Source organism: Trichogramma pretiosum, unplaced genomic scaffold (assembly GCF_000599845.2).
Source record: "Trichogramma pretiosum strain Unisexual culture from Peru unplaced genomic scaffold, Tpre_2.0 scaffold3, whole genome shotgun sequence".
Lineage (NCBI taxonomy): Eukaryota > Metazoa > Arthropoda > Insecta > Hymenoptera > Trichogrammatidae > Trichogramma > Trichogramma pretiosum.
Window position 1 is genome coordinate 1,998,455 of NW_019641698.1, and position 24,458 is coordinate 2,022,912.

Below are 24,458 nucleotides of genomic sequence, written 5' to 3' on the forward strand. Positions count from 1 at the left end.
CTCGTTATAACATTGTTCTACTGAGCTCGTACGTATGCGATCCCAACGTTTGTTATATGCCCATATGCACGCGTCTGAAGAGCGATTCTCTCGATAATCATACGCAAAGGATAAATCCCGCATATTACTTGCGCGATAATACCAATATTTGCTGAACTGCTTGCGTCGATGCATTTACAATCAATGATCCAGAAAATCGGAATAAGTTGCGCAAACTGCTTGGCGCACACATATAGATCGTACATTATCCAGCGATTTCAATTACGAATACGCATACAACGAGAAACTACTGATTATTATACGTGCAAAGCTCTCAAAGCTTTTAAAGATGCGCTTCCATAAGTAGAAGTAATTGTGAAGAAGCGCGCGCGACGTGTGTCTGAAGCCGGCGCATATAGAAGCTCGAAAGCTCCTCTTTTGGAGCGCAGCAACATCCCCCTCCTGCCGCCGCTCGTTTCCACTCCCCCCGTAAGTCGAGCAGTCAACGCCGATTTAATTGGTCGCGTGCGCTTGTGCTGCTGGCCGCTCGCGCGTCCGCTGCAGATTTGATTATGCCGCTCGATTGGCCCCTGAGTGTGGCTATCGCGCGTCCACTCCTCTCTCTCTCTCTCTCGCTCTTTCTACGCCGCTCACAGGCCGTGCGATATCCTATATACTGCTATTACTACTACTACCGAGTCCGTTGAGAAGCTTTGAAGTCCGTGTCCGATTTTCGCTGCTGTTTCGAGCAGCTATTCGCGCGTTATGAAGGATTAATACCACACCGATCAAAGGATTTCTCGGCTCCTTCGTCCTTTTTCGTTATTATATTAATGCCCGTAGGGCTATCCGTAAAGACCCATAACGCGTGCGAGCGTTGTAGAATATACGAGCGGCTCTCTCGTAATCTTGAGGATTTCCATAGTCAAATTTACAGCGTGAAAATATTCCTCGCAGCAGAATGTCGACTTAATCGATGGCATTTAATAGACGATGGCGCGCGGCATTATCAACGTCGTTAGCTGAAACATCCGCTGTCAGCGCGGCTGGCGACAGATAGTCGTCATGGAAATGAAGCGCTTTCCACCGCGCTTATATACCATCTATCCATCTATCTATACAGCTATATAATATTGTATGCACATTCTGCCGGCTGGTGTATACATAGAATCTGTAACCTTTGCACTGGTTAACTCCCTTGAGAGCTACTACACGCTTCAATTCTCTATCGTTGTATCTTGAACTGGCTCCGTGCGAGAGACCGAATTGCGCGTGGCTTTGTTAAGGACAAATGTGCCTGTAACTGCTCACGATGCGGTCTTAAATTTTTGAAATTACTTGATTGGCACACAATTCAATACGAATTATGCTGATTTTAATAACTGTTACTTTACTTATAAAATAATTTTTACTTTACCACTTGCAGACTTACAGATAAAGGTAACCACCATCTAGCGGTGGACGCAGGCTTTAAATATGATTGAATTTTCATCAATTTTTTTTATTTATCAATGCAAAAAATGAAACACTATTAGTTTGATATCTAATTTTAAATTACAACTGTATAGGTTTTAAAGCTTTTTAATTTTGTAGCTTAGTCTATTTATTGAATAAGTTTTGCAGGTTACCATGTAATTTCATAAATAAAGATCTGCTTAAAACTGGCACATTTTTTATTTGTTGTTAATTCGCAAATAAGTTTGATTCGAAAATTTTCGTAATTAAAGTCATTTATTGAAAATTCAAGACACTACGTAGTCTGCACTTCTGTAATTTTTTCTTTGCATTGCGGTTTGCCATATACTGTGCATGCCAACCACACCTGAGGTTTCTTTATAATTTCACCGCAATATACATCGGTTAAGAATGCGTGCAATGTCACGGCGTTATAAAGTCGGGAAATGACAGTGTCCAAGTGTATTGTTTCATAATATTATTCACAATTTTATACTACAAATAAACTTTCATAAAGATCTGTACATGGCACAATGTACGGGCTATTTTTCAAATAGCTTACAGTACTGGAAATAATTGTTTTGAAATCTTATCACATTTTTAATGACACATTTCTGGGGAAAATTGTTAGTCCAAAAACTTTAAGGAATAGCAACTATTAATCTTTCTTCATTCGGAGAGTTTGCATAGTTTGCCGAAAAAGTTGAGTAGCTAGACGTAAGGGGCAACAAAAAACCCGCAGGATTGTCAAGTTGGTACTGAACCTGCGCCAAAGGTTTAATCGCATTCACCTTTACTCCATCAACATCGGTACTTTGCGGCTTCAATTCGGACGCAGAAACGCTCAGAGACTCGGATGGGATAGATTCCGAGCCAATTTTGATTTCTTGAAGTGGCGCGTATGCATATATGGGTCCACGAAGAGGCTCCACGTTTTCGGCCCGTATCTTGGCAAAATATCGCATGGCTTCGATGTCTTGTTGACTGATGTAACGAACTCGCTGCAGACGTCCATCGGGAAGAGATACATAATATTCGCCTCGTTGAGGCTTCGCGAGCCTAGTCGACTGGCTGGGTTTTTCGGTGTCTTCAACCTCATCGCTGAATTCATCCGAAGTATTTGCTTCTTCCGACTGTATACAAAAAGGGTGATTATATTCTCTCTTTTCAACTGCAAACAAATATATTTTTCAAACTTAAACTTACTTCAGATTGAGCAAGAGCACCGCCCACTGTCGTCGATTCGATTTCCTCGGTCGATGTTGATTCTTCAGTGGTTGTCAATTCTTCGTCCTTGTATTGAGGTCTGGGGCTGTTGAAATTATTTGATTCTGGATTTGGGATTCCAAACCGAGGTGTCTGATACTGGTTAGGTGGCGGTGCACCATAACGACTGTCCGGGACTCGGGGATATTGACTATTATCGTTTCCAAATCGATTCTGAGAATTTTGACTTCCGACCGGATTTCGAGGGCTCGATTGTCCAAAATTGTTTTGTGGAATTCTTGAACCAAAATTGTAAGATGGGTTTCGGGGTCCGAAACGATTATTAGGATTGACGGGTACATTATTTTCGTTTAACGGATACTGATTAGGTACAGCACTGGGATTTCTTGGGCTCGTATTTCTCTGGTCATTTTCAAACTTTGGTTCCCTATTTGAAGTTTGTGGATGCTGTACTCCAAATTCATCTTGACCAGGTTCATTGAATTGATCCTGGATATTGGGCCCAACTCCAAATTGCTGCTTAGCTGGGGCTCTGTACTCATTCTCATTTGCATTGTTAAGCCCAAACGGCTGTTTGGTAGGAGTGTTAAATTCTTGAACGTTAGTCGCACTGGACTGATACGGAGATTGTTTGTTTGGAGAATCAAACTGATTCACTGGTACATCGTACTGGTTGTCAAAGTTAGGTGGGATGTACTGTGACTGTTTTGGAGCATCGTACAGATTCGTAGGATTCGACAGTTTAGATGGTTGCTGAGCACGTGCAGGATTAAAGACGTTTGGATTTGATAAGCTTGGAGGAGTAAGCTCTTGTTGCGGAGCAGGGGCGAATTGTTGATTGTTTGGAACGTTGAATCTGCCTTGAGCAGGCACTCCATACTGATTATCAAAATGAATATTGGGTCGCTGCACTGGAGGACCATAAGTTTCTCGGGGATCAGGGAATTGTTGGCTAGGTGCACCATACACACGACTCGGTTCACGGTACTGCGATTGAACTTGCGGCTGAACATTGACGCGTGGCGAGTCGGCCGGTATAGCTGGTGCAAGGTCGATTTCAATCTCGAAAGGACCGAATTGCGACGACGGTTGTTGTCGTTGTTGTTGATCAACGGGGCCAATGTTCTGCGGATAACGAACGTTCACACTCGGCTGATTCTGACGTCCGGGCAAGTCGAAAGACGGACCGTCCGGTTTCCATCCTCTCGGGGCATAAGGAGCGGATTGCCCGGATGACGGTTGGGCAACGAAGTATCGCTGACGACCGACCGGAGTTTCGGCGAAAATCGTCGTTGCGAAAAACGCAACAAATATCAATACCTGCAACACAGATCACAACAATCAATTATCCATATTTTGATGAAATTTTATTCGTTCAAAAAAATCACAGATTTTACTCGAGCAAAAGTGAAAAGAAAAAAAAATTGTTGGCACGATAATGTCTCGTTAAAAAAATTCACTCGCGTATTGTGTACCTTCATGTTTCTCTCGACGCACTGTCTCGTAATGTAATGCTGGACACCGACTGATTGCCGCAGTCCAACGAGTCTTGAATTTATATAGACTCGGCCGTTGTCTCGACGCTGCACTTGTTTAGCATTCTTAATACGACTGGTGCGCGTCACGCACTCCATCCGTCCGTATGCGCCTCGCGCACTTACGCATCTCTGACATTGGCCTGCTAAAAGAAACGATCCAGTATACGATAGCGCGATAAGTCTTCAGAGACTCCGTTCGTAGGTTCGTTTATGAATTATAAAAATGGATTTTAGCTGTTAGATCGTTCCTATAGTTTGTGAAGACAGGTGTAAAAATCCAAAAAAATTCTGCTGACTTTTTATTTATTAAAAAGCCGAACGATCAGCTCTTGTAACTGCGATGGCTGAAGGGAAGTGATTGATATTCCGAGCGCGAATTTAATGCCGAGAAATGGTTTTAGTCGTTTATAATGTGAGCCTCGGCAAGCGCAGCATATGCATGGAACAAGGTGAAAGGGAGCACATCATAAGTGCCATATATGTGAAATTTTTCACTTCATTCGCGTGCACGTACAGCAAGCGCTCGCAGTTTATTAACAGTTTTGTAAGCGGTGTGCATTTTTTGGCACTCGAACTGATTGAATAATACCCGCACAATTTACTCAAATAGATCGAAGAACGAAAAATCAAATAGAGTGGAGTGACGATACAAACTTGCATTCGTCACTTAAGCAAACACTCACCGGACATATTATTGTTTATTACTGTTAACTGCAAAAAAACAAGTCGAAATCTAAATAAAGTCGATCAACAAGGTGTCGATAAACGAATATAAATCAATTGGCTAAACAATAGCTTTTAAAAGATATCCATTACCCATACGCTAAGTGAAAAATCTATCACGCTGACCCAGGTTTAATCAAATAAATAAGATAATCCTTTTCATATGAAACGCGTGCACGTACGAATGAAGTTCTGATATATCCACTCCCTCTCGACTCTACTCGTACATCGATGTTGTTATTGTTTCCTCTCGAGCTCACATACACGGCCGATTACGTAGGTGTAATTTAAGCACGTATACACATCGAATGGCTGCTATGCAGTTATTATTATAATCCACACTCGATGCAAATCATGCGTCCTCACGACAGGCTAGTAGTAGCGCAGCCCGAACAAGCGCAAGGATAAACGCGCGCCACATAATGAAAGTTATTAATGCGAGAGACCATTACGAGCCTGGCAACAATGAGAAAAAGCAAAACGTTTTAGAAGCAGATAATACACGAGTCTGTAGTTAGTTTAAGAGACCATCTTGTCGAGTATCATTCTCATGGTAAATCCGCTTTATTTTTTTTACCTACACGCAATTCGATCATCGAATGATTCAGCTCTCTGGCACCGACGAGATTGTTATAAATAAGACGTTCTATCAGGACCTCGGATTTGAGGTGACGATCGTCGTAGAATTACCAATGTATCAAACTGACTTTGTAAAAGGTGTGTTCGCGAACTGTGCGTTGACGTACGCGATTCTCATAGTCGACCTTGCACATTTACAAACGACTACGAGAGGAGACTGTTTAAATCACTTGAAATATTTCTTCTCTCTCATTCGTGCAACACATAACGTCGGTGATTCTTTTTTACAACTGAAAACATGTATAATATGTGCCTCGTATACCATACGCGACATTAGTCGCAAGTGCAATACTCTGGAATAAAGGCCCTGACGCTAGTCCATAATAATAATACTCGGGCGTCTAATCTGTGAGCAGTGAGCTTGACATTTATTATTATATACATTCCACTTAATTATATGCAGCGAATGTTGCGCATGAAATAGAATATACAGAGATTTCGATTACACGCACTTTCCGTAATGTACATAGGAGGCATATACTCACGTATCCACCTGGTGTCTGATCCCATTGGAGCAAATTATTACGGTGAATCAGCGACTATGAATATACAATGATGCGCCATCTCGTCCGCATTAACAGCCAAGTGTCATATTGCATATTTGAGACGAGTTAACAACTTTATCAGGATCGTTCCTGTTGTGACTTATATGGGTAATTATGAGCATTGTTGTTTACAGCGCAATTGTGTACTAAGCCATCTTCAAGACGTAATTAACATAGAATCGAATGACACTCAGTTTCAGAGAAATTATTTCACAACAGCTATTGAAATGTCTAATAGAAAAATATCGTTGCAATTCTAAATCTCACGGTAACTTTTAGAAATGCATTTTTGCCATACAAGGGTTATATATTACTATGACAATGAGTTCCCTTACAGCATGATAATATTATTAAACTGTTCACCCGAATTCATTTCGACCATTACCAAAATAAACATTCAAACATCGTGTGATTCTCATTCTGAAAGGCTGGAGAGTCGGCTTCTGTCGAATTGCTAGTCGAAACATTGTTTTCTTAAGATTCATCGACCTCTTTATCGCGTTTATGCAACGTTACGCAGACAAACGCATGCGATATATGCAGCTGTTACATATAGCGAGGTGAAAGTGTCGCGCTCGATTTGCGATCAACACGTTATACACGCAGTATATACACGCGCAAAAGCCCTCTATCTTATACGTACGTACACGGTGCGCCTGCAAAGAGGAAAAAAAGTACGAGCAGTCGAAACAAAGTCATTTCTCTCGACCGAAATGATCATCTTTCGTCGCTGCTACAAGAGAGAGAGAGAAGTCGAGAGAGAGAAAAGCTCGATGCCGCGCCAGAGAAAAAGCAGTTTCACTTTTGTGTTTTCCGGTCGGTCGAGGCACACATACATACACATATTCACCCTGTCAGTATGTTTGTGTATGTGTACGTACAACAACGTCTAACTATAAGCATAGAAATCTCGGCAGCATGCGAGTTTGAAGGTATAGTAGGTAAACGTAGTCTGGGCGAGCTGGTTGCTACTGCTGCTGCTGCTGCTGCTGCTGCTGCTGCTGCTGCTGCTGCGGGGCAAAGCAAATTATTCACACTCAAATGACTCCATTTCAATATCGGCCCGAAAGAGAGACAGTGAGAGAAGGAGAACGAACGAACGAGGGACACAAAAGAAGGGCGAGATGTCTGCTGCTACTGGCCGTGTGTCTCCCTCTTCTGCAAAAAGCACCCGCTTTCATATATGTATATATTTCTTCTCTTTTTTGATCTCTCTAACTTTCTCTCTCGCTCTTTAACACACACATACACAAGAGTATACGCGTAAGCACGCACAGCTATGTACTGAAGGCTCACCTATTCGTATACGTACATGTGTACATGTACTTGTACTTGTTTTTCCTCTCCTCGGCTGCTTTCTTTTTTCCACCCTATTTTTGTCTCAAACGCGCGAGCGCACGTACACATACTCGCACACGCACGCCGGGCTTGCATACACACATACACACATAAAAGTGTGCAAAAGCGAGATAGAAAAAAGCCAGAATGTACGTGTGTACGGCGATATGTCAGGGTAATGTCAAAGTTACGAGAGAGAGAGAGAGAAAAATGTTATTGTTGCAGCGTTGCTGTGTGCCTTGCACAGTTCGACATGTATTTGCGAGATGCACGAGAAAGAGAGAGAGAGGATATTTTTTTTCATTCCTCTTTCTTTTTTTGGCGGCAATGCGATGCGCAGCAGAGTCTCGTACGTACTTCTACCAGCGTATTACGAGTGATTAGCCTTTAAAAGTTTAAAAGACAGTGATTATATTGGCCGCTGCTACGGCGAAGAATTCCTCGATCTCCCGAGTGAGCCGGTAATTCGAAAAATATCAAGATTATAATTTGGTAGGTAGAAAAACATCTGCTAGTACGCGCAGCAGGTTCATCGTCTACAAAATGTTTACAATGAAAATATTATCGATCTATCGCGCTTAACGCTCATTTGATTTTAATTCGACTATGATAGTATTCATTTCGCAAACAATGATGGAAAACGTGGACGGAACAGCAGCAAAAAAAATATAGTGAGTTATATGCTAAGCCAAATCCAAGCGCACATCTCGCTCGCTCGCGCGTCTGGAAAGGGCGACTTTTGTGCGGATTCGAGCTTAAGCCTATACCCACGCTCGCTCTCTGTACCTACACTTACTCTCTTTGCGCAGAGTCGGGGTAGTAGCAGCAGCAGCAGCAGCAGTACCGGTAGCTCAGCCAGTGAACGAGTAAACTGGATTAATCGTCTATAAAGGGGCTAAAACACAGCATTGTGTGTGCACATACATATAGATATACACGTATGAACTCACGTAGCACACGCGGTAGCAGTAGCAGCGAGCGTAGAATCGAGGGGGTGGCTGGCGCATTTGTTTGCTCAATCGGATATAGATACACACACGACGTGCGCTCGTGTATGTGTGTGTGTGTGGGTGCGCGCGACCAGTGGACCAACTTGTACCGCAGCCTGTATGGTCCCTCGGGGCTTTTCCACTCCCGCGAAAATCTCTCGGGCTATTTGTAATGAGACCTGCGGCTCTGGGCTGTCGTTGATGCTCCTCGTGTTCACGGGATTGTTTCGGTGCGGCTTTGGAGATTATACACTGCTGCTTCGCTCTGCAAGCTGCGATGAGTGGCGCTATTGGGATGACATTGCAATTGACGCGTTGCCAAAATTCAAATATTTAATCATAATTATACGTATCTTTCGTGAGAATATTTTAGTCGCGTAGTAAGTTTAAAAACGAAATAATGCATGATGATTGCGATATTGCGTCTCTAGCATCGGCTCGGGAAACGCAAAAAGGCGAACTGCCAAATGTCGCTGATTTACCAGAGGACCGATAAAATATTTGCTCTCTTTAAAATTTCATTCGTAATAAAAATTTAAATTATTTAACGTGTAATGGTCAAGTCACACTCGTGTGTAAGCCCTCTAGAAAAATCATTAGTTTATGTATGCACGACTGAGCATCGTCGCGAGGCTGCACTAGAACGTTTGTGCGCGCGCCGAGTGTTTGCTAATGCGAAAACGAAACGACGCGTAAAATGTACGAGGAAAATTTGCAAATTTTACCTATTGTCACAACTCGCCCACGTGACTCCGTTGAAACGTTCGATACCTTCTCTTATCTTTGGAAATTTTACGTTCCATGATTTTGATTTTTAACGTAATTATTTCGTTTCTCTTGAACGGCTTAATATGATAAAGATTAGAATCAAAATTGTTTAAAAGTTTTAAGTATTGCAACATGAATTGAAAAAAGGAAATCATCTTTGTTACTATACTTACGTGATGCATCCTACAGTATTGCGAGTATCACAATAAATTTGTTGCGAGGACTTAGAAAATGGTCAAAATGATTTTATCTTCTAAATGTTCAGGAGCTTCACAGAGTATACATGCCGAGATCACATAACAGTCGAAGTGCGTGCCAATGGTTTTTTCGTTGTCGCATAAACCGGACCGTCGTGATGCTTTTATACATGGTACAGTAGCCAGATCGGTTGTAACGACTCGCGACCCAGTAATTGTCGCTACGCGCTCGGTCGCACGCGCCACGCGTGACCGGCCTAGCAATATCTCGCAAGTATCCTCTGCCTCGAGTCGAGTGCGTACAGTATTCCCCTTATACGTTGCTGCATGTGTGTACGAAGAAGACGTAATGACGTTGTCGCGTACACCTCTTTCGACTTGGTTCGCTTTCCATTTCGTTCTTCTCAATGAAGTTTATGCAGAGTATACCCCACGCGATTGAGTCGTCGTTGTCGTCGTTACGTAGGGCTCTCCGCTCGGCAGTGAGTAATCGCTGCATAAACAGCTCTATTACTCCCTTGGGTGAAATGAGCGGGTGTACGGTTCGCACGTTTTATTAGCGCGTAGAAAAGTACAGCGTGTGTAGTGCGCGTATATTATCTATTTGGCAACCAGTTGCACGCGCGCTTGCATGTGTAAAGTACCGATCGCTCCCAGAAGACTACTTTTGGCCGCACGCTGAGTTCACTAACCACTGACTGGCTGAGTGAAAAAAAAATTCGCGAGACAAAAAGCTTGGCTTGCTGCGTAGCTCTGGTCCTTAACTCGATCAATGCTGTAACTAGTAAAAAAAAAATTACCAATCATAATCAATTACCATAATTATGAATATATCTCGCTGGATTAAATTTCCAGGTGATAATGATAATGTCCGAGAGCGTACGAGACGAGACAAAAGTAGAGAAGATAACAATGAAAAGTATACAGCGTAACACGGAAATGCGACGAGTTGACTTTGTGTACGTGTAATATATATCGCGCCCGGCAGCAGAGAGTCCAGACGTAGCGTGTCAGCCAGTGTTTGCCAGGGTCTAACCAAGCGTGCGGCAGAAACTCGACGGAGGCGGCGGCGGCGCCCGTCGGAGAGTTTGTTCGCGACATTAGAGCTAACAACGTGTTTTCCCTCACTCCTTGCGCGTTTGTGCAGTTTGCCACTCGTTTAATCACTTTCTCTCTCGCTGCCTCGCCAACGCCAACTCCCTACTATACTACTATATACGAGTCCGTACTCGCCCGTACTGCTATTTTACTATTTTACATTTTTTCCTCCTCTCCTCTTTTTTTCTCATTCGTTTAAACGCGTAAACACGTTTTTCCGCGCGCGAAATTTTCGTTTTCGCGTGGACAAAAGTTTTATGTGCGTGTGCGCACGAGCTCGTACACTCTCTATACGCTCGTATACGTGCAGTTGTTGAAACAATTTCAAATATTATACTTGGAAAACTATGTCGGCGTTTGTGCGGGGGCGTGGGTAAAAACAAGCGAGTAACTTAGTCGCGCGTAGGGAGTCTTACAGAGAGTAAAGTTAAGAAGGGGGTACGGGGCTATATAAGTACGAGACTCGCGCGAACACAGTCGGCTCGCAAGCTCTCAACGTTTAATTCGAATAATCGATAAGCCTGCTGGAAGCGAGCGATAAATCCTTCTTCCGAGAGTACATTATAAATATACTTGCCAAGTCGCTGCGGCGGAGGCTTGTTCTGCAAAATCAGGCCCCAATGTATACGGTACGTACGTACGTACGTAAAGCTGCGTAAACTCCGATGAATTAAGTCGAGCCAGAGAAACACAGTACGCCCCAATAGTTTCGGGTGCGCGCGCGGTAAGTGTGCGCCGGCGAAAATCGTCGTCGTCGTCGTCGTCGTCGTCGTCTTTGGAGCGAACGTCGCGCGCACACACACATATACTTACTTATATTATATAGCAGTTCGTGGAGCTAGCTATACGGAGCTTTGTGTAAAAGGAAAGTTTGCGGTTGAGAGCTACGCAGGCACAGAGAGAGAGAGAGACTCGGGAGTAGCTTATAATAGAGTCGCACGAATTACAGTCACTTGCGCACTCATTGCCGAGAGAGTATAATTTGCGCGCGACATTTATTGCTTCTCTATTTGCAGCGCGCACGCGTGTATTCCGTATAATACCTTGGCTTAAGTACCCAAGAAATAGGAATTTCGTGCGATATATTAATTTCGAATTTTACGTCACACGAGTCAAAAACCAGAAAGAGCGAGAGAGAGAGAGAGAGAGAGAGAGATAAGGTAGCAAAACTATTATCTCACTTGCTCATGTACGTATGAAGAGAAAGAAAGAGCGAGAGAGGACGGGAGAAAGGGTTGCAAAAGGGACAAAGTCTCGCTGAAGCTGCTACTGCTACGCGAGAGATGCAAAAGGCAGAGCTCGCTCGCTCCAAAGTAGAACACGTACGCGTGTGTGCAATGCGCCGCGCACACGTTCGTGCAGCAGCAGCAGCAGCAGCGAGTTCGTGTATACGGCTCAAAAGGCCGGAAGTAATCGCGGCGCAACGCGAAACTTCCGCATGTTCAACGATCTTATATCCTCTTCCATGTATTACGTCTCTCTCTGGCTCCTTCGTCGACTTCTTGCACTGGCGCTGCTGCATGCCTGGCCGCGTGAATCAAAACTTGGGCCGCCACCGACGCGCTCTCTGTTACTGCGCTCGCGAAAGAGGAGAGAGATGATCCGACTAAAAGGCAGTCAGAGCTCTCTCTCTCTCTCTCTCTCTGCGCGCGATTCTTGGACGCGAGCTTATCCGGCCGAAACTTGCTCGCAGCCCCCTCCGGCCTCCCCCGCTCCGCGCAAGTTTCCGCTTTATTTCCAAGCCCGAGTATATAGCAGAACGCCGCGGCATAGTTCCCCGGGCGCCGCGCATTCTCTTCCTCGACTAGATAACTAATTTATGCACGTGCAGCTACACGTAAGAAACTCGGCTGCGGATTTTCGTGTAATGCAGTATATAAGATCGCAAGTTCTGTCAGCTATATAACCTTTTAATCCGTACGGCCCCTCGCGCGCTCGCGTATCTCGATTATCGAAAATCGAACGAGCCGACGACTTTGACTTTTGTGCTCCCTGGCCCGCAAGCTCGATTTTTCATCTCTCTCATGTATACACACACACACTTAGTCAAGCACCGAGAGTGCGGAAGATTATTTTGCTCTCCATCGTATACGACGTATCTTTTATAACGTATAGCGGCAGTGTATGACTGGCAAGTAAGGAAATTGTACGTATATATAGGTACGAAGAAGAGACGATGAAACACGCTGACGGAGAGGCGGAGAGAGCGAGAGAGAGAAAGGGAAAGAATTTGATTGAGTTGCGCGCATAAGCAGATTTGCACCGCGAAAACTCGCTCGAGCGTTTGTTGGCAAAGAGGATTGCGCCTCTCGCAGCAGCAGCACTGAGACAAACTCGTGTATATAAAGACTCACGGATAGACAGAGAGAGAGAGAGAGAGAGAGAGAGAGAGAGAGAGAGAGAGAGAGAGAGGTACGCATTTTTTTCGTACGATATACATTATGCGAGAGATGAATGTAAATGGAATGAAAATTGCTAAAGTAGCGAGAAAGCCTTTGGTACATAAGTCCATTCGATTATATTCTATATCAAAGATTGAAGAGTATAAATATTTTCATTATAGCTAAACAGTGAGTCGATGTGGAGCCTGCAAAGTTATAACTCAGATAAACATCCGAAAAGATGCTTTGTAATTTGATGAAAAGAACAATCATAGAGTAAGGGTTAATGAATAAAATGAACAACTGAATAATCTTGCAAGCAACACCATGTAACGAGCATTTAGAATAATGAACTTTGCTCGCTCCTGGCCTTTTTTCTCCATTGAGCTTTCAGCGCGTTATATACGGTATACATACGGTATATGCAGCAAAAAGAATAGGAGAAACGAGAATATGACACGCAGCAGCGTTGGATGTATAATATAGGATATAGGTGGTATAGGTGGTCGAGAGTCGGGCGATGCTCTCGTATTCCGCCGTCCAATGAAACGTCAGCGATGGCGTGCGGGCTTATGTAATAACGCATTCATATTCCATATCTCTCTCTCTCTCTCTGACTGTTATATATACACGTATAACGTAATACCTGCCCCTACATATGTGCTCCACACACATATAATAACGCGTGTGTCGTCCTCGGCTGATGCTGCGAGACGGCTAGGCGTCGAGTGGGAAATATCGCGCGCTCGCAACACATACATGGCTCGTGTTATACCTTCCTATGACCAAAGTGTCATTGGTTATGTAAAAGGGAAAGTTTGAAACGTTGGCTATCCCCCTTTTTTTCCCGCCCCTCTGCGACGATGCGATATATATGTGTGTCTATGTCGACGTGCAGATATATATGTGCGTTCAGCCGAAGCCGAAGCAGCAGCAGCGTCGGCGACGGTGGTGCGAGCTGTGCTGCTCGTTATTGTTAAAGCTAAAAGGCCAAACCCCATTATGTACGTCATTAGTATCTGGTAAGCAGTACAAATATATACGAGTTGCTCCGGCTAAAGCGTTTTCTCGCTCGTGTTATAAACGTATATTACACGAAACGACTGCACACGGCAAGAGAGAGAGAGAGAGAGAGAGAGAGAGAGAGAGAGAGAGAGAGATGGCAATGGGCGTTTAGTCTCGTCCGTATATATACGTGAACACAGCAGCTACGATTTCTACATACATAAATTAATGTCACATCAACATCGAGATCGGTTTCGTTTTGCTTTGCGCCCATTAATATTCATGCAAACCGTATATTACATCAACGAGTGCCCGTGATACAGAAGCAGCGAAAAGGAGTATGCATACTGTATGCGAGTTTAGATAAATACTCTAAAATGATATTAGCACGAATCAGGCTGCACGAGAGTCGAAGAAATTCTAATTCGGCAATGGGATTTTCTTTTACAATGGAGTCGATCGAAAGGCAAAAGGCGGATATTAAGCAACCGATTGATCTTGCACGAGCAAAAAATCACCCTTTTTATGCTATACTTACTCTCATTCGCGCACTACACACATTTGTACATACGCACGCTCGTATAATGTACGAAACAAGTCGGCATAAGCGAATAATCCCCGCAAAATCTCGGATATAAATCATTGAAGTTGCGCCTCGACTCGTGCTGCTGGCTTAGTAATCCGCGTGAAATTTGTACAAGCACGGTCTTATACAATGAGAGAAACTGATTATATCTCGACGTCTGTGCTGCTGCTGCTGATCGTACCCGAGCTGCGCCATCAAGAAAACTCAATCGCGAGCACTCGAGCATGTGCATGCGACATCTGTATCATCTGCCAGTTTTTGCCTAGCTCGCACGAGTCTCTTTCTGTGTACATGCTACTACACATAATGGAGCGCCGTGTTACGAACCGGACTTTTGAGGCATTGTTCGGGCGCGTTATAAGTGGCATTCGACACGCGAGTGATACGCCGATTATAGCGAATTACACGCAGAGACCCTCTCTCTCTCTCTCTTCAAGTATAGCCCAGTGCTGTAAGCTTGTGAGAGCAGTCGATTTTTTCTTTTCTTTCGAGTCGATAAAAAGCGAGAAGTGCGTGTAATGAGCTCGAGGGCGCTTTTCGAAAGAGAGATCGAGTGCAAAGATCATTTCCGATTTGATATATTTGTCAAGGCGCCTGTGTCGAATCGTAATAAGATCAATGAAAGCTGCATAATCTTTTTGCGATGATTCATGTAATCAATTGTGATTTTTAAAGAAAATTCGACAACTTTATGCGTACACTGTTTTTAAGGAAAGCCTTGAATGGAATACAGATTTGATGTCAAATCAGGCATTAAAATTAAAGTAACTGATGCAGAATTTCATAATTGAATCTTTGTCGACCAATCAATGATAATTAATGTTAGTTTTTACCACAAGATGACGAGTAGCTTTATTTGTAAATCTGCAAGTGGCAAAATCAAAATAATTGTATATAAGTAAAAGACAGTTTTTGAAAAATGAAATATCTTCGACGGCATGTTTTGTGGACCTAGTCTAATATATTTGCAAACTTAAAAACTTTTAACTTTGCTACGTACGATATTATATACCTGCATATAAAAAGACCCTCCCTTAAATTCGAACTCGCGCGCTCTCGTTCATATATTTATTACATAAAGGTATACCACTTAGCGCACAGCTGAACGAGCAACTGTTATTATATAAATGTAGTACACGCATGTGCGCAAAGATGCGAAATCGTGTGCCAGGCCATTTAGTGGTCCTCGAGAGCCGTTTAGAGACTTTCCGACGCATGGCGATTCGAGTGGGCTCGACTCTGTGCTTACACAACGAGACCGCAGAGGTACCACTATCGATGCGGACACTTGGCCAGCCCGGATACTTGTAATGAATATATCGGTTAAAAAATCGCGTGCACTGCAGCGCATCTTTCCTCGCTTATACACAGACCGATTGAGCAAACGTTTCCTTATTCTTTTTGTCATTTAACGAGGAAAAAACGTTTAGCGGAGTGCAGAAGTCGTAGCGTAAAGGGTTTGAGTGCAAAGTAGCGTCTTTAAAATATAATGACTCGCTGCTCTGTGGCATATACAGTTGAGGGTACATAAGAGCTGCACGCGCGTCATTTTTTCTTCTTTCTCTCTCTCTCTCTCTCTCAATCTCGCTCTCCTTCTCCTTCTCGTTGCTCAGCTCTCGTCCTGGAGATCACTTGAAAATCGACCTATGTGCATTGTTGGCCGCCGCAACCACGGCTACATACGTATATATACGGAGTCAAGGAGAAACACATGCACCGACGCTCGAATTTTTTTTTTTTAGCCTCGCGCTCGCATTGTTTCCGTCGCTCAACTTTGATATCGCTCGTTTTCGACCTCTTGAGCTCTCGTCTCTTTCTCTGGTCTCGCGTCGAGTACGCGTCGTTATAATACCAAACTTTGGCTGTTATGGCGCGCGTGCACGCGTCTTTGTATGTTTACCTTAGCTATATGCATTACGTTATAGAACGAGGCGCATGTACCTACTGGTATACTACAACTGGTATGTATATTGCGCATTTACATGTACGCGCGCGCGAGAGCTATTATTTGATGATGGGGTGCGCGTAGAACCATTTAACGCGAGTATTGTCGAGGCAAAAACGACTGTACGCCAAATGAGCGGCTGCCGTCCACGTCCTCGTTGTATACCGTACATATGCGTATAACGAAACGAACGTTTGTCGTTTGAAGCTCTTCGTTATGCTCCGACGCTTATATTTTGTGCTTACGGTAAAAAAGTACGCGTACTTTTTCAAAGCGGCGAACATTTTTCATATTTGGTTTTAAAACGAGACAGATACACGACAACAATAAAGTTCTCATTTTTATTTTTGTTTTAGCTCAATAATTATCGAAATTTATTTGCGAATTTGACGGATATCTAGTATAATAAAAGCGTATTAAGGGGGAGAAAATTATATCCAATCGGGTGCACAAAATGCGCGCATCGGCCATTAAAGTACACACATGTACACATCAGACGAAAAATGTATCCTTTATATCATAGGCCGATTTCGACACGACATTACATTATGTATCTATACGAGAGAGCGAAAAAAGAAGAGAACGATAACGAGACTTTGAGAAAAAATTCGATATTTCAGCGGCACTCCCCCTTTTTAACGCAAATAATACACGGAAAGAGCAGCAAAAATAAAAAATGAGCTGCAAACAGACGCGTAGAAAGCGACCGAGAGAGAAAGAGAGATCAGCAAAGTTATAATCTGCAAAATCGAGGCGCGCAGATTTAACACACGGCTGTAGTAGCAGCAGCAGTGGCTGCTGTTACAAAGGTCCGCCATCACGCTCGAACGCGCTCGTAACGTTGCGTGGTTGGTGGAACGAGGCCGTACCCGATCTATCCTCTATATACACACATACACATGTATTTTTGTATTATACAAGGGAGGGGATACGACGAGGAGCCACGCGCGCCCGCGTTTCTACACCCATCCGCGTTAAACCGATGGGGGGACGAGCTAGTCAGCTCTCTCTCTCTATACATAATATGCAGCAGCCTGTGTGTTACAGTATCCCAACTGCAACACTGCAACTGACCCTTCCCATAAAGTCCTTGCGTACTTCTTTTTCCCGAACATCGAGGATTTTCGTGTTTACAACTCTGCCTCTTGAAAACTGAAATTGAATAATTCCGTTGGAAAAAGATGGGAAAAGCAGGCCGCCGCGCTCCGCCGCTGGGCGAAGAAAAGGAGGAGCCGCGCACACTGCTGCCTCTGCAGCGCTCCAAGATGCTCGACGTTTTTGGAGCTCTCCCGCTTACTTGGAGTTTGCAGTAGTAGTACACAGCTCTCGAGCCAAGCCAAAGATAATCTTGAGCTGCGTTACGTACGTGAGCGAGCTCCTTTTGCGGCTGTATAAGTACGCTTGCTGCAGACACATCCACACACATACGTATAAGTATAATGCGACTCGAGAGTGCTGCAACTGGCAGGCAGCCACTACTGCGCGTTCCCAAAATGTCGCATAAACGCGCCACCGAGCGGGGATTATGCAGCGAACTTTGGCTTCCCAAGTCAAATCGTCACCATTGTCATAATAATAATAATAATAATGATAATAATTCATAACAATGATAATTGTCACAAACTTGGATCAACTATAATGCACGTCGACGAGTGACTTTTGACAGGCCTAAAACTTGGTCCCCCGATCGATTACCCTAAATTATCCCCGTGAAATTCGCGCAAATGATTTAAGGCAGATGAGCGTGATACATTTCTGCAACTGGCACGAGCGACGCGCGACGATCTTATTGAACTCACACACAAGAGGGTGCGAACTCTCTGCGCTCTGCAATGTCTCAAAGCTTCTATATAGGTACCGACTCTTGCCTTCTCTCTCTTATCATCTGGCTGTGGCTTGTCGGAAGGCTGTTATCGGCTTTCCATTAACGCCGGACGAAGCTTCTCCCCCGGCATTATATATAGCGCGCCTGTGTGTTGCTGCGCGCCCACCTTTAATTTGGTCGTATCGAGAATGCATTGCTGCGCTGCGGCCGTGATTCAACGAATAGCACTACGAGAAAAAAATATCCTCGCTCGCTCGAGAATCGAGAAACGCGCCTTGACAATAATAAATACTCAAAGCGAAAGCTCGAAGCCGACGGGGGGATGTATTAAATTTTTATTTTAAAAAAATATGTAGAGAGAGAAGGGCGGCAAGAAGTGTAGCTGCAAGACATCGGTGAAGCCTGTCCTCTTGCTCACTTCTCTCTCTCTCTCTCTCTCTCTCTCTCTCTCTCTCTGTAGAGTAGCGAGCAGCAGCACGTTGCGGAGCAGCTCGTCGTCGTCTTATCGCGCGACTTCCTCCAAGCATTCTCCTCCCTTTCCGTAACGCGAACGAGCAAGAGAGAGAGAGAGAGAGAGAGAGAGAGAGAGGCAAGAGCAGCGGACGCGCTCAGCCAGAAAGCAGCGATAAGCAAGAGAGCAAGAGAGAGAGAGAGAGAGAAAGCTAGAGAGGGAGAGATCAGTCGAACTCGCAGCACCCAACCCTCTACGTATACAGTCTGCACACACACACACGCCCCCACACACGTAAACACGAGCGTATCTTCTTTTCTTTGTCGGAATTTTCTTCTCTCTCGCCTTTTTATCTCATATACATACCTATCCTATAAGTAAAAACTTGTACGTGCATACGTGTCTTGTACAAGTACATAGTTAAATTATATCCAACGACGGGTGAGAGTAGGTACAAGCTAGAGCTGATTCTATTTTATTCGCGAGATGCCGTTTTCTGAAAAGGTATATCTCAGAGTCACCATTCTGATATTTTCCTAGCTAATGTACCCTTAGCGAGCATCTTATATCGCTTCAATTTGCGAGACAGAAGCGTGTGTTTGTCCGACGGTTTCGAAATCAGCTCTTTCCCCGAGATAGCATCGTGAACGAATGGAAGCTGTGTGAAACCGATGAAAAGAAAAATGAGAGAAAAATCGAGCGCGCGCCTGGACCTCGTGTATGCTATAGCTGCGCGTAAAACCGCTGCTGTGCAGTAGCTCGTGACGAGATTTCGCTCGGCGGATTTATCGCTTATTGGGCGCTAAATACGCCGTTAAATTCGCCCAGTCGTTCGCCAAACAAACTCAATCTACATAAACATGCCGCGCGCCGCCTCTGAATATTTATGCGCCCTATGGTGGCTCCTCGAGTATAAAATCAAACATTGAATATTTAACCTCGCGACAGCTTATACGAAATTACATCCAACGACTCCGAAGCGTTACTCAATTGAGACTTGACCAAATTTTCGTTTCTCACATTTCAGCCGAGCTCGAGGGTGGACCGCACTCGGACGAGACGAACAGCGGCGGCGACAACAGCAACGCCGGCTCGGCGTCCGGCGGTGGCACCGACGACGACGCCGCCCGTATGCGCCTCAAGCGCAAGCTCCAGCGCAACCGCACGAGCTTCAGCAACGAGCAGATCGACTCCCTCGAGAAGGAGTTCGAGCGCACGCATTATCCGGACGTGTTCGCGAGGGAGAGACTGGCCGAGAAGATCGGACTGCCTGAGGCTCGGATACAGGTAATTACGCTCTTCGCTTTTTTTCATCTTCATTTAATATAAGTTTAGTTTGTATTAGGTCATTCGTAGATATATCTTTGCATCATGAGTAGAGTAAAAGTATGATCGCGCGCGAGTTTATCCTATTTTCAATACATCCATTTCCTATACTACCAAATTCTTTAGTAGCATGATGAAAAATAGTTGTGGTAAGCTTCATTAGCGGAGCCCTAGCTCCGAGTTTATTGCTCCTCTTCTCTGCCTCCCAATCCGTTCTCGCATATAATCATCCCTCATATAGCTCAATCGTCCATAAAATCCCCCCCCATAGTCGATGTAGTAGTATAGAGATTGACCGAGAATTTCGTCTGTTTGTCTTCGTCACGACAATAAAAAATCAGGTCTGGTTTTCAAATCGACGCGCAAAGTGGCGTCGCGAAGAGAAGCTGCGCACCCAGAGAAGGGACCCGCCCCAGCAACAGCAACAGCAGCAGCAACAACAGCAACAGCAGCAACAACAGCAACAACAGCAGCAGCAACAGCAGAGCCAACAGCAGATCCCGCAACAGCACGGGGTCGTGGCTCTGGGACACCCGACGCCGCCACCATCCACCGGACTGTTGGGTCAACCGCCGCAGGCCCCATCACCACCGAGGCTGCATCACGGCTTCGCTCCATCGGTCTATTCGGGAATATCTAGCATGCCGGATTCGTACAGGTAATAGTCACCACGAGAATCATTTGTCATCGAAATTTTTTACTTTGTAAGTTGACTAATTTTCGTTTTTTTTATCTATTTTGCAGCCCCATGACGTCTATGTCGTCGTTCGGCATGACGACGTCGAACGGAGGCATCCCCGGCGGCAATCCGAACGGCAGCGGCCAGTCCATGTCGCCGATGTCCTCGCTGACGGCCAGCGGCGGCCCCGGTGGCGTCGGCTCGAACTCGTCCCCCTCGGGCCTCTCGCCGATGGGCATGACGGTGGGCATGTCGGTGGGTCCGTCGCCCGGGCCGGCCTGCCTGCAGCAGCGCGACAACGGCTACTCGTGCGCCGTCGGCGTCGGTCGGGCCGGCTCGATGTCGGGCGCCGCCACGGGCTACGAGGCCCTCCACCACCTCGGCTACGGCACTCGGCCGAGCTGCAGCCCGACCCAGCCCTACCACACGGCCGCGGGCCTCAACCATTACAATCACCATCAGCATCACCATCAGAACCATCATCACCATCCGGTGGGAAGCTCGACCGGTGAGTGTCTGCCGCACTCGCTCCACTCGCTACTTGCCCTCTAGCCCAAGGAACACCACCATCACCACCACCATCACCTGCAGCGATGCACCAGCTCCAACGGCAGCAGCGGCGGCGCCGTGCCAAGCGCCCCGAGCGCACCGACTGCCGTCTACAATGCCGTCGGTTATTACCGATATTAGAGAGAGACTGATACACCGATTGACTCGACGCTTGACTCCTGACCACCTGACCCACGCAACACACACGCACACACACGCACACGATATTAGATGTGTAACGCAAAAATTATGCTGCTTTCTGCCCGTTAAAGCGCGTGCAGTACTTTTTATCATAATTATATAATTCACGATTTGACTATTCTCTCGAACTTCATCGTCGGAGTTGAATCGTCGAGTGAGCCAAATAAAAAACAGAGCTGTGCGAGCATGTTCACAGACACAGACACCCACACAAAATCGCACACCCGTTTACTATGAATAGTTAATTTTGACCAATTTCGATGCCACAAAAACCGATGCTAGACAATTCCGTATGAGTGACATCCACATGTGTTGATGATGATGATGATGATGATCGAGGGCGATAATGCAGTCAACCGATAGCACAACTCATTAACATTATTGCCTCGAAGTCGATGTTGTAGAGAAAGTATGAGAGCGGAGAGTTTGAGTTTAACTAAAAGAGAGGTGACTACGATCGGGACACGTCGATATTCGGTAAATGCTACACACTATTGCCTTTTTTTTCTTTTTTGCTTACATAACTAGATCGTTGTTGCCACTGACGCATTACTAAATTTATGCAAATTGGAAAAAAATTTCGAGTTTATTGTGAAAATATGCATCTTTTGCAACAACGACGATAATTAACGAGAAATATTTTGGAATTATCATAACTAAATCTAACTCAACCGAGTCAATACTCTTCGTCTAATTTTTGTCAATTTTTTTCTGTGTTCTTCAGGTTTGATATTACCAGGTATAAGCGTGCCAATAGCAGTGCCGGGACAGGCCGCGCCAGATATAATGGCAGCGCAATACTGGTCGCCAAGGCTGCAGTGACCGTCGCATCAGAACCATTGCGGCCTTCTTTCAGACCAAAGCATTGAATCAATTTTTGTATAAAACTTTTTTTCTTCGTTTTTTTTTACGTCACGCTATATATCAATGACGAACTTTATATTTGCACTGAACACATGCACAGATTAATAATATATAAATCTTTCGTTTAATGGAAAATAAAAAAAAACGAGCGTCTAGAAAACAAAAATTAAATCAGCTGACGTAAGTTGAAAAAACCGATCTCTTTTTATTATTCGATTTTTGGATTTACAACATTCGCCTCGATAAGATCTATACGATTCGTAAAATATTCTGATGATATAGTTGATAATCCATGCAATTAGTCGTTGAAAATCCGTCTATATGATATATATATATACCTTGTACAGTATACAGAACTAATATAAATGTATATCAAAATTATTTTAATGTCGCGAGCCAAATTGACATTTCGGAATGTATACTTGTGTAATTTATTTAGTTAGAAAACGAAAAAAATTTGAAAACTAAGCTGCATGCATCGTTGTATTCTATTGAATATATATTTGGGCTCGCATTCGGAGGCCCATAAATAGGTACAAATAGAGCTAATGATGTATCATTAGATTATTATTTCGATTGTTAAGCTTTATTATTATTATTATGAATTTATATGTTTAAGATGGAATGAGTTTAATAATATCATTTTCTTCGATGTAATTTGAAATTGTATAAAAATTAAGAACTACGAATACACTAGCACAATCGCACTTTTTGTCAGGCATTTTGTGTCCGTACAAAAATTTCAAAGAAACTTGATGAGCGTATTATTGCTTTTATTAACAATTATTATATTACGTACATAAATCAATGAACGTTCAAAGTTTATATTGTGTAAATATACATTAATTATAAAAAACATACAAAATATATAAATATATTTTGCAAAGTTGCATTACATCAGTTCTGTCGATAATCGCAATCATTAAGAAGTAATGCTGTATACGGATATTAACAGATTTTATACACACAATTTTCAGATTAAGTAGGGGCCATACGGTAAATATACTATTATTAACAATTAACCATAAAATCAGAGAGTAATGCAACTTTTTGTACTAATTAAACCTCGGCTTTACTACACCTTAAGTAACTGCTTCTTTACTTGATTCATACTTTCCTCCACAGAGATGCTCATGAAAAGATGTTAAACAGCGAATACCTATATGGTCGATAGATTTTAAGTCAATAATATTGTACTAAACTATAATTTGCATTCATAAAATGAATCAATATAAGGAAAAACTGTTAGAACATTTCTTTAAAAATGTCCATATTGAAGCGAAGTATTGTCAGTAATTTACATATAAATGAATTAATATAAAGAAATATATATAAATATGTATATAAATATATAGTTGATAATAATTATAAGTACTTACTGATGATATGTGGACTACTAATTTTCACTTCGAGTAATATTGTAAAATTTTACAAAACAAAAAAGAAAATTAAATGTATAGTATATAGCCGGCTGGAAAATGATTATTATTTCGTTTTTGGACCAAGTATCGTTTCAGCACAAAAATAATACTATTATTGCTATTATTATTTTTTTGATTAATATTATACAATAGACAAATAAACTATCGTGTGATTGAAATTATCGTCTTTGAAATTATTTACAATATGCATATAATGAAATTATAGAAAAAACAGCAATGTCTACCATAAAAACATAACGAATATATCCCAATACATTCCTACATTCCTACGCTTTTTGACATTCGGATTTTCCAATATCTTGATGTTGGTGGAAAATAATGCATCAGGATGCAATATAGAATTACCCCACTAGTAATTGAGATCATACTACTGAACAATTACCATATTCTTATAGTTGTCAAACAACATGAGTTGGTGAATGCTCTCAGGTGCACACCCAATATGGTAAAGACTGAAAAAAGTTAAATGCATATTTTTCAAATATAAATTACATAAATAATTAGAAATTTAGAAGTACAGAGAAAATCATAAAGCAAAATATTTGGAGGTATTAAGTTTATTGAAATTTGAATAACTTTTTCGAAAAGCCATCGACTTAGTTAATATGTAGACTCATATACATTAATATAGTTGTCAGCCAATAATATCATGATATTTTTTTCCAATTTCTTTCATCTTTTCAAGATTTTACTCAACATACATAACCC

At 43.3% G+C, this 24,458-nt stretch overlaps 2 protein-coding genes across 5 annotated transcripts in view; one reads left to right on the plus strand and one right to left on the minus strand.

Moving 5' to 3' along the window:
- Positions 1–22,472, plus strand: part of LOC106650295 (paired box protein Pax-6-like) — an 85,377-nt gene extending 62,905 nt beyond the window's left edge. For 3 of the 4 annotated variants that reach the window (XM_023462306.1, XM_023462305.1, XM_023462307.1), the window contains exons 7-10: positions 19,717–19,976; positions 20,357–20,673; positions 20,760–21,921; positions 22,169–22,472. In XM_023462306.1, the coding sequence (XP_023318074.1) occupies positions 19,717–19,976; positions 20,357–20,673; positions 20,760–21,246 (1,064 nt within the window). In that variant the 3' untranslated portion in view covers positions 21,247–21,921; positions 22,169–22,472. The remainder of the gene's footprint in view (positions 1–19,716; positions 19,977–20,356; positions 20,674–20,759; positions 21,922–22,168) is intronic. The other variant, XM_023462308.1, reaches the window with a different exon arrangement.
- Positions 1,898–4,174, minus strand: LOC106650319 (sporozoite surface protein 2-like). The gene is made up of 3 exons (XM_014368247.2): positions 4,137–4,174; positions 2,641–3,981; positions 1,898–2,567 (listed from the first exon to the last, which is right to left on the minus strand). The coding sequence occupies exons 1-3, from the start codon at positions 4,140–4,142 to the stop codon at positions 2,076–2,078; spliced, it is 1,839 nt and encodes a 612-aa protein (XP_014223733.1). The 5' UTR covers positions 4,143–4,174; the 3' UTR covers positions 1,898–2,075.
- Positions 22,473–24,458: the final 1,986 nt, after the last annotated feature.

Excerpts from the sequence above, each read along its gene's own strand:
- LOC106650319 (XM_014368247.2), bottom strand. Across the intron at positions 2,568-2,640 it reads GTGCTCTTGCTCAATCTGAA|TCGGAAGAAGCAAATACTTC; the intron begins GTAAGTTTAAGT and ends TTTTGTATACAG.